Source organism: Aulonocara sp. 'chitande type north' Nkhata Bay, linkage group LG5 (genome assembly GCF_057382095.1).
Source record: "Aulonocara sp. 'chitande type north' Nkhata Bay isolate Kocher_YH1m ecotype deep benthic linkage group LG5, A_spYH_male_GT1.1, whole genome shotgun sequence".
In the NCBI taxonomy this organism is placed as follows: Eukaryota; Metazoa; Chordata; class Actinopteri; order Cichliformes; family Cichlidae; genus Aulonocara; species Aulonocara sp. 'chitande type north' Nkhata Bay.
This window is the reverse complement of record NC_141348.1, coordinates 4864506-4875752: the sequence shown is the minus strand read 5'-3', so window position 1 is coordinate 4875752 and position 11247 is coordinate 4864506. Positions and strand designations below refer to the sequence as shown.

Below are 11247 nucleotides of genomic sequence, written 5' to 3'. Positions count from 1 at the left end.
CTATACATTCCAGTAGCGTTCGCTACAAACAATACAAAAACAACAATAAAGGAAAACAGCTGTCTAACAGACAGCATAGCCGAATTCAAGGCAACACATAACAATAATCATTCAATCGCACTTTGTTTCAAAGTAAGCCCATTAAAATGCTTAAGTAAATAAAAGTGTTCAAAAACAGCGGTTTTTGAGCCGGAGTTGTGCTCGCGGTGGGAACGCCGCCGCACAAAGTCATTTTTTAATCGCGCAAACGATCGGCTGGTTACTGACAACCAAAAGGTTGTTTTTGGCAGATATTAAAGATCATGGGTGGGCGGGGCAAATGGAGCAGTTTTCTACAGTCGAGTAAAATTCCAGGAAAGAGCTGGGTGTGGCTTTCCTTTAAATCACATGATCAACAGCTTTAAGATGGAGGCAACTCGCTCAGTGTTTCCTGTTTCATTCTTAGACTGTGGCGATGGTAAGTAGCAGCTTTTCACTTGTTACCTGGCATCTTTTCAGCCACCAATGATAGTCATTGTATGTTATCAACATTTCACTAACTATGTTTTCTCTCATGTTTAAAATAGGCCGACCAAGAGCAAAATAGGTATGTCTGCAGACTCTGCTGTAGCCAAAGTTATCAGATCTCCTGTGTCTTTAAATCCCTAACTGCTCGATCATTATCATTTTAGAAGACAACAATTTCTCAAAGGAGGTTCAAAACTAATGCCTACAAGATTACCAAGAGGAGGGTTCGGGGCTCTTACATGACTCCGGGAAGTCAACACTTGGTGGATGAGGTGTGTTACCTTTGACACTTTTAAGACAGTCCTGTTTATCACTACTAACAATAAGCAAATATGTTTTCACTCAACAGATCCTTCACAGCATGTTGTTTCTGGGCAAAATCAACAACATCCCCTTTTCTCCAGAAGAAATCTTCCCTAATCCTTTTGTTTTGGGTTCTTTAATGAGAAGATATCCCAGGCCTTTAAAGTTGTATTCGACTCAGCTTCCCAGGCGAAGTCCCTTCTCCTGTGTGCTCGACATGGTAAGATAACTCTTCTCACATTGTCAGTCAATCTGACAAACTTCCAGGTTTTAGGAAAGTATAATGCAAAGTGCTTTTTTACTGAGAAATCCAAAGAAAATCCATACTGTACCTTATACTTCAACATATGCTTCTAGCTATACTTCTCCACCAAACACAGAGACTGCAGGAGAGCTGGAGACTTGCTTCAGAATTTGTTAGTTCTAAATAATGTCTAACAGACTCATTATTGGAGATGCTTACAGTCTTCAAGGCGTATATGATGCTGTCACTGTGTAGCTGCTGGATCTGTTAAGCTCAAAGACTCTAAATTCAGCGTGTTTTGACAGCCCGGCATAGCAAAATAGAAAAAAAAAGGTCAATTAGCAAATTTAATTATAAATTAGTGAGAACAAAGATGGATTTTTGCTTATTGATTTAAAATTAAATAGATTTTTGTGACTTGTTTCACCCCCTATCTTAAAATGTCTAAACCAAAAGCATCCAATGGTCCTGCATAGTTAAACAAGTCAAGCAGCGAAACAAACATGTTGATCAACTTTCTATGAAAAACAACTATATAATCAGGTGCAACACTTTGACCAGATCTGTAACTGTTTTCAGATCGTCCTGCAAAATAACTCAGAGAATGAAGAGCAAATAAAGCAGAGTCTGCAAGATCTCCTCACAGACTTGGACTTAGAAGAGAATAATAAAAAAACAGCTTTCGTCTCGTCCACCATCTGCATTTCTCAAAAATCCCAAACCAACAAATCAGAAAGGTACTGCGGAGTCTCCATGTCCACCAAAGGTCCTAACGCTGGGAAAATTATGATTGCTGCCTCCTGTCTTAGCAAATGGCATAAATATGTATCTGGTGCGGTGATGACCTATTATCCAAACACAGTCCAGAAAGATTACTTTGATGGAACAATTGAAGTACCTGGAAATATCAGGTGTGAGGCTTTTTGTCTCCGTGATGGTGCCAGAATGAAGCCTTGCAGATCATGTAAGAATTTGTTTGGCTTGAACACAGAAGACCTCAGAGAGTGGCCATATGGTAACTGTGCTGAAGCTGAGAGCCTGAGCAATTTGCTTGAAAATGAGAGAGAAGTTGAAACACATGTGGATGAATACTCAGCTGAAAAGGACAACAGGCAGAGAGCTGAGGATGAGGTTGGTAGGGTTCTTAGAACCGTGTTGCAAAGGATTCGGTTTAACTGGACAGGTGAATTTTACAACCCAGAACAAGAGTGAGATTTCATGAAATCATTTGCATTCATCATTCTGATAAATCAAAGATTCTCTGCTCTGACAGCATCTGTGTGGATTTTCTGTAATCACAGAGACGTGTATAAGCATGTTTACTTTATATCTCCATGTAATTGTCACATTTAATAATTAAAACTGGCTTCTATGGGTTTTTGTTTGTTTGCTTACATATCTAGTGTTTAATGCAATATGAAGCATTATCAGACAGCATTTATTGGGAAGAATCCCATGTTTATACTGGTCTGTACCCAGGGTACACAGAAAATAAAAACACATGTTTTCTTATTATGATCCCAACTATAATTTACTTAAGCAAAAGCACTACATGTGTAGTTATAATATTTATAGCAGTTACTGTTGAGCTTTAAATTTATCATCTTAAATGTTTATATGCTGATTATATTGCTTTATATAAGAAAGGCCTAACTCTGAGTACACTCTGTGCCAAAAAGTGCTGACAGGAAACTGCATGCTTTTGCAGAAACGTGCTTTTGCAGCTAGAAAGTGAAGCTGATATATATCAGTTTTAATTAGTTTTTACCAACTGCTTGCTAGGGCAATCCCACGAGTTTGGTGTTTTTGTATTGAACATGATTCCAAGTGCTTTCTATAACACATAGCAGAGGTGCCACAACAAAGACTGAGAAGAGGACAGGAAGAGACAGTGAAAGAGATGCACTCCTTCGCCATTCATGTTAAAGCGTTGCATAGCTTTAATTTTAGAGAGTGTTGCATAACTTTAGTCATTTTTCTACCACAGGTGAAGCCAAGAATTGTGAAGCTCTCTTTTGGCCAAATACCAGAATCTGTAAGAAGAAGAAAAAACAAACAATCAAATAGGTCATTATTAAGAGGACAACAATCTCTTGATGATTATCCACAGTGTCTTTGATAACTCTGAGATACAAACTGTCAAGGATATACACATCCCAGCAAACAATAGCTGTGTTTGACTAAAGCGATTAATAACAAGGACAGAGCTACAATCACTACAGTCAAACATAAAGGGCTTAATCCTGAATCCAAGTCTGAGCTGTGATGCCGTTGGTGCTGAAAGCTGCTCAGATCCTGAAGCTGCACGTTTTGTCTCTCTCTAACCAAACCAGCAGCAAAAGAAGACACATTTCGCTTGACATAAACATTGTCATGAATTCCCTCTTACTTTTGCTGGTTTGCTTCCACCACCATTAAAACACACACAGAAAAACAACACAGCACAGCTCTCTGCCTCTCTCAGTGTACTTTAAGAACACCGTTTCCCATCTCAAATCTCTGTTTTTGGCATTATTCGCTTGCTTGTTATGAAGCAGTCTACCGTTGTTTACAGCCATTTTTTTTTAATGACTTCCGACAAGACAGCCTCATTTCTGCTGTTCAATACCAAATTTTATTTATTTTTTTCAAATTAAGTGAAACTGCAAAATGCTCTGCTGTGTCTCTATTAAAACCTCTTATTAAAACCTCTGAATCACTTCAGCAGCATCAGCCAATGTACATTTGTTGAGTCGTGGTTCTCGTCTGCTTTTGTTCTACTGCAGAATAATATTTTTAAGGTTATCTACTGTAAAAAGCTAGGCCAGGAAAATCTGCTTCATGGTTTTGTGTTTTATCCTCAGTTACTTTGTCACAAAAGCATCTGCTGTGATGCTCACACCTCTGATGAAGTTTCACAAGTGTCAGTACTGATAAATGATCAGAATTATAATGTTTCTGACTCTCTGAGTAAGAATTAAATGGAATCTAATTGGGACCTTGTGAATTGGAATTGAACAGGTTCTAGAAATCAGTGATGATACTCAGCTCCAATACCCACCTATGATATGAGGCTGACGAACGCTGACTGGGTTTCATTTACCAGCTTTTTATGTTCTTCCTGCAGTTTCCTCCCCACATCACTCATCTTAACTTTTTTCCAGTCCTCCTCAGTCTAAACAGAACACACAACAATACAAAGAAAAGCTCAGGTGATTGATCTCTAACACTAGGCATCCCCAGTCTTATTCTTAGCAGTCTAACTTCTCACCATATCTTTGAAGGCCTCTCCATTGTAGTAGCGCTTGGATGCTGGATACTCTATCGTTTTGTCACATAGTTCCAGGAAACTGGAAGCCACCAGATGCAGCTCCTCTCCGTCATAGCCGTACAGCTTTTTGTCCTCACACGTCATCAGCACAAGCTCGTCACATGGACATGAGGTGCCCTTTACCACACCAATAACCTGCATTTTTACAATCTCGGGAAGGTAGAATTTTCCCCAGGCGTTAACTTCATCATCATCCCCGTTGTATTTGGTGTTCTCAAGCTCTTCTATCCACAGGTCAGCACCACTTGGCTTCTTCAGGTGAACGCACATGCTTTTGTTTTTGGAAACAAAATCTTTCACCCATTTCAGGTACTTTTCACCTGGAAAGAAGCAGACAAGGAAATATGGATGAATGTAGAAGTGTTGGAAAAGACAAATAGCAAGGTTATCCTACAGCAGTTTGTGAAAATGTTGTATCTTGAAATAAGCAGGCAAAATGAGGATCTCACTTATCTCATATGTTCTGACTACCGACTTTCTTCAGTTAAAGGACAAAAAAAGGGCACACTGGAGGCTGACAGAGTGTGCAATGGTGGGAATCATTTTGCAGAACTCACTAAAGTTTGTTTCTCCTGGAACAAGCTTTCTACACTTCGACAAATGAAAATACTGTGTTAAACTAAAAAAGAGCACCAGACCAAGGTCTACAGTACTAACAGAAAAGCATGCCGTTACCTGTTGCCTGTCGACACAGCTGCTGATCTTCCTCACCAAAAAAATGAGGATCCCTGAAAGGAATAGAAAGGTTATGTTAAAATGAATGACTGTCACGGTGATCATGGGAAGCTCCAAAATATCACAACAATAGCTACGAAATCACAAAATGCAGTGTGATGTCTGTAAGCACCAAACATGACATCTCTGCAAATTCATCTTGAAATATGTAGGTACCTCACACGTACAGCTGCAGCCATCTCAGCCATTTATCACTGTGGCTGCCAAGTGGCTGCCACTTCACAAGCACATGGCACAACATAGAAGAGCCACCTCCACAGGACAAGACTCAGCAGTCCATCTGCATCTAAAGGTCAAAGGTCACTCTTTCGAGGATGCTAATGTTCACATTTTGGACAGAGAGGACAGATGGTTTGAAAGAGGAGTGAAAGAAGCATCTATGTCCACTGTGAGCGACCATCTTTGAACAGAGGCGGGGTTTACGACACCAACTCTCTGCCATCTATAATCCAGTTTTGAGATCCTTCCCAGACGCCTTAACGCCCACTCACATCCTGGGCCATCTGACCTCAGGAATTCGCATGATAAGGTGGGGCCAGGTTTCACAATGAACTCACCCGAAACTGGCTGATTGGGACCCACACCCAGTTGCACACCTTGGCTCAGGCGATTAGAGGATCATCAGGGGGTCCTTTGTCCCTCTGTGGGGGGTCACTCCCAATAGGTTTATATCTGGGACTCTCCACCATTTGACCTTAGAACTGAAGAAGCTTCTCGGATGAGAGGTGAAACGTCTTCAAGCAACTTAAAGAAGTCCAGACGCTTTTCTTTGCAAGCTCCTTTGACTACGATGACCTGGATGACTGAGAACCTTCACAGACATAAGGTGAATGTGACAAACAAAGCGCCTTCTTGTTCTCTGTGATAATGTAAAGTTATTAATGAAAAAACAAACGAGTAAAAAACGGACTGGAAACATGTCTTCAATCAAAACTCGACAAAAACAAAGAAACAGCCTCACTTCTCTGCGACGCTCCCTAAAAATGACGTTACGTGTTACGTACCAGAGATTTCTATACAGCCCTTTATCAAGCCGAGAGAAAGTGACGCAAAACCCTCCAACTAATAACGACTAGCAGAGAGGCTCAGCTGAGTGTAGTTACCTGGTTTGCAGACGCATACAGACGTTTCCTGTCCTCTCGGACGCAGCTGTGATAGAACATGTGGTGCATTACCGCCACCAACTGGCTTGGAGTGAGGACCGGAAATCGCTCATGCCAAATCAAAAAAAAAAAACATAAAGAAAGATTAAGTGAAGAGATAAATGAATACATTAAATCAAGAAGAAAAAAACCCACCACCGGACATATACATCCTCATATCCTTCTGTACAAATGAGTTTGTTTTAGAAACTGAAAAAAGCCACAAAACCTTCACATCTAGAAATCCTTTGCAGTAAAACTTGTTTTTTGGCAGGTTCCACAGGTTTTGAATCAGTTTTCTTCTTTATTCCTGATAATTTTGACAATGAAAAAGAACATGTTCTATAGGGCTTTGGAGTTGACGTCACGCCGCAATGCATTGTGGGAGCGCGGCACCATTTTCGAGGTCTACGAATCAAAACAAACACACTGTGTTGGAACGACGATTACAAGATGCTTAAAAGCAGCTCAAAAGAGAACGGACTGTATAGAGACCGATTGCGTCCAGAGGCGAAGCGGCGGTACTTGCAGAAAATAGCGTGCAGTGGAAATGTGGACCCGTATGAAATACGGCCGTGGAGTAGAAACCCTGAAGACGTAGCCTGATATATTTTCGTACCTTATCTGTGGAGTCAGCGCGTACAAGTCGTCATTCAAACAAAGGTAAGTCAGCTCGAGTACTGCGTGTGAAATGCGTTTGATTTCCCTGCAAACATTCACATTAGTGCAGCATAAATTCATTCATGAGGGGAAATTACAGTGAGAACATGTGGAGGCTGTTAGAGGGAGAAGATAGTGAGTTCAGTGCAGGGCCGTGCAGAGAGGTTTAAAGGGGCGGGTGCTCAAAGTTAAAAAGGGGCACATTGAACCAGGCTGAATAACAACAACACACATTCATCAAGAATCTAATATGGGAAGGGCAGGGCTGTGTTGGTCTGAGACTGTAGACATTAAAAAGTCCACAGGAGAGATGGTAGCTGATTAAACAAGTGTCATGAGATAATAACAAAATGCAAAGATTGGTGACAGCGCTTGGAACCATAAGGCAACAACAAACTATGTATGTAAAAAAAAAAAAAAAAAAAAAAAAAAAAAAAAAAAAAATATATATATATATATATATATATATATATATATATATATATATATATATATATATATATATATACATACACACACACAGTGGGGCAAAAAAGTATTTAGTCAGCCACCGATTGTGCAAGTTCCCCCACTTAAAATGATGACAGAGGTCAGTAATTTGCACCAGAGGTACACTTCAACTGTGAGAGACAGAATGTGGAAAAAAAATCCATGAATCCACATGGTAGGATTTGTAAAGAATTTATTGGTAAATCAGGGTGGAAAATAAGTATTTGGTCACCTCAAACAAGGAAAATCTCTGGCTCTCACAGACCTGTAACGTCTTCTGTAAGAAGCTTTTCTGTCCCCCACTCGTTACCTGTATGAATGGCACCTGTTTGAACTCATCATCTGTATAAAAGACACCTGTCCACAGCCTCAAACAGTCAGACTCCAAACTCCGCCATGGCCAAGACCAAAGAGCTTTCGAAGGACACCAGGAAAAGTATTGTAGACCTGCACCAGACTGGGAAGAGTGAATCTACAATAGGCAAGCAGCTTGGTGTGAAAAAATCAACTGTGGGAGCAATCATCAGAAAATGGAAGACATACAAGACCACTGATAATCTCCCTCCATCTGGGGCTCCACGCAAGATCTCATCCCGTGTGGGGCTGCTGGTGGAGCTCACTAGGATGAGCAGGTGACCACGAGGTGGAGAGCAGCTGGCCTGGCTTTGACCCGGGCCACGCCCCCTTTCTCTCTGCTTTGCTGTCACTTATCTTCACTGCTCTGTCCAATAAAGCTGAAAAAGGCCCCGAATCAAAGAAATCTGCTGCAGCCTCTGAAATGTCTTCTGTTTCCTTCCCGACGGCTTTTTCACCGTCAGCCCATCAGACAGTCCAGCAGCATTTATGATGATGTCATGATGTTGAAGAGGCTGCTACGGTGGCCTCCCATGACCCCCAGCCTCATCACAGCTGAGATGCAGACATTTGAAAACATTCAGCAGACAACTGAATAACAGTCCAACACAACAGTCTGTGTGCAGACACACACTGACCTTTCATAGAGTCAAACACAGCTGGTTGAGTCATTTCTCTGTGAGTCTAAAGTGAATCTAGTATTTGAAAGTCCACTTCCTGTATTTGTTGTTGAAGACTTCTTCAGCTTCTTCTCAAGGACATCAGCTGCTTGTTTGGCAGCAGAGGCAGTTAAGAAGCTTCCTGAAAAACACTGAACAGTGAGTTCACTGTGGCATATGACAGATTCAGCTTTCTGTGTGCAAATGTGTCTGTGTCGACCTTTCAAATGCTGTTGAATCCAAAACATCAGCGGCTCCTCGGCTGCTCACTTCATGCACTTCTGTCTGTGTGACAGTCCAATGACATCACAGCTGTTTCCAGCCCCAGTGTCTCAGGACTGGACACCTTTAAACATGTCGAGGATCAAACAGCGTCCAGCTAAACACACATGAAACTATCAGAGCTGACAATCATTCCAATAACATCTAATGGTTCATGTATGTAGACACAGGACTACAAGGAAATGGCTCTCAGCATCTGGCTGTGGGAACACATGAGTCCCTGTTTGTGTTCAGATTGTGTGCATGTTTTAGACGTGTGTCACATGTAGAAACACAACAATCCCACAATGACACACAGATGTGTTTGACACAGCTGTGCAGCTGTAAGTTGTTTCTAATGATTCATTGAAGCTCTTCTAACATTCTGGAGACGATCAGTACATGAATCTGTTCAACACGACAACAATTTGACTTCAGTGTGAACGTTTGCATTAAATAACCTTCTTCATCCAGCTGACAGCATCTTCATCCTATGATGTGAACAGTTCCTCCTGTTGATGACAAACCTCTGACAGGATCTGCTTGAGGAGCTTTTTCATGTGCAGCTCTCTGAGCTCAGGGCTGAGCTGCTGTTTCATCTTTAAGAGCTGCTGCCTCCTCGCCGGACTTGTTCTCCTCTTCTTCTCCTAATGACACCATTTCTGCTTCATATTAAATTCAATAAAGATGCTGACATGTTTCTGTAGCAACAACATCATTGAATCTAGAACAACTGGAGCCAAACCAGTGGCTCTGCTGGGATCACTGGTGAGCCAACACTTCCTTGTTGATGCAGATTTCAGGGCTTCCTTTTGCTCCTCCGTTATAACTGTTCTCTCTTCTCAACACATGATGACACAAAGGAATCAGCAGTGACAAAGATGATGCTGAAGAGAAGCACACACTTCACACATATAACAGAGCAGTGCAGTTACACACACCTCTGCTCGACATCAGGCCTCAAACAAAGACACAAAACACTAACTTGACTCTAAACAGAAGAAACGAGCAGCTGTTTCTGTTCTGTGCTTATTTATATTTGACACACATGCTTCTCTTTGTGCAAACACACATCGCACTATAAGGGTAACCTCGCACACAATGATTGGACAGCACAGTGATGATGCTGGGAGATCCTATACGCAGCAACACAGAAACACTGAGAACTTTAAACAATGATGGAAAGTGTTATAAATGACTTGTTGGCCTCTGATCTGTCACAAACAGCTGAAACGTGTCTCTCATGAGTCACATGAAGGTTTTTGACAGAAAGGACAAAAAGTAGCTGCAGTCAGTTTGTGTCATTTTTATATTTATTCATCTGGGAGAAAAATCTGAGGGACATTAAAATGTGTTTTCAACAGAGACAAGAACATGAATATAACAGAACAGGTAAATGAACATGTTTCAAGTAAACAGCTGGACTGATCAGGTCCAAACACAGAGTGATAAACTTGTCAAACAGCTGTCATATCTTTATATAGAAGCTCTTTATAAATGCTGCTCACTGCAGTCTGTTTACTAATAATGTCAAAGTGTTAGAAACACAGAAACATCAGAATGGTCTTTGTTCACAGAAACCTGTCTGGGATCCTTTGTTGTTCTTTTGATGCAGAGTTACATTATAAATATAAAGAGTTATTTCAGAGTCTCATCAGTTTTCCTGCATGTCTTTATTTAACACATCAGCAGGGCTGAAGCTCTCATGTTAAACACACACTGATCTATGGACACGTTCATGTGTTTCTAACAGAACCAGGCTGTTATCAGCCTGCACTAACATTATGTCACACACACTGAATGTAACAGTGACAGTTTACATCATCACACAATCAGCTGTGATTGTTTCACTGTCATCAAACGAGTCAACAGGAAGTAGAATCAATAGAAACCAATCATTTACTGACAGCATGTCTGATGGAAATAAGTGCAGATTATGTATGAAGTCTAACTGCACACAGTAACTGTGTTACAATAAGGACTTAACAGCGCCCTCTGCTGGAGTGTTTCAGTACTGCGTTAACTAGAATACACCACCTCCTCCTCACACCACCTGCTACAGCTCTACTCTTCTATGACTACAGTCATCCACAGCACTGATGTGAGGTCACATGGTTCATATGTAAGGAGCACAGCTGACCTCAGGTCAGTTTAATGACTGTGAGCAGCAGCTGTGTTATTGTCACTGTGACAGGGAGACACTCTCAGACACAGCGCTCATGTCAGCTTGTTCTCATGCAGGAGGATCAGGAGCTCCATGTTTGTCTTTCTGTTTGAATCATGATGTGTTTGTGCCATCAGAGTCTGTCATGAGTACTCAGGGTTTCACAGCAGCTCTTCTGGATGCTGACGAGGACTCCAACCTCATGTTTCACCTCTCTGAGCTTCTGATGTCTGTGAACACTCGTGTTTCTTCTCTGGGCTCATCTGGACAAAAACACCTTTCTGTGTTTGGCTGCAGCCTCATTCTGACTGACAGGAAGTGTGTTATCCATGAGCTGCACTTCTGTGAGGAAGTTTCCTGCTGTGTTTCCTGTCTGTGGACAAACACGAGTGTTCCAGCTGAGGACTTGGTTCCTTCCA

The 11247-nt window shown here is 41.4% G+C and overlaps 1 protein-coding gene across 1 annotated transcript; it reads left to right on the top strand.

The window, feature by feature from the left end:
• The first annotated feature begins 298 nt into the window (after positions 1–298).
• Positions 299–2366, top strand: LOC147329748 (uncharacterized). Its single transcript, XM_086291051.1, has 3 exons — positions 299–586; positions 672–1030; positions 1634–2366. The coding sequence occupies exons 2-3, from the start codon at positions 869–871 to the stop codon at positions 2264–2266; spliced, it is 795 nt and encodes a 264-aa protein (XP_086147177.1). The 5' UTR covers positions 299–586; positions 672–868; the 3' UTR covers positions 2267–2366.
• Positions 2367–11247: the final 8881 nt, after the last annotated feature.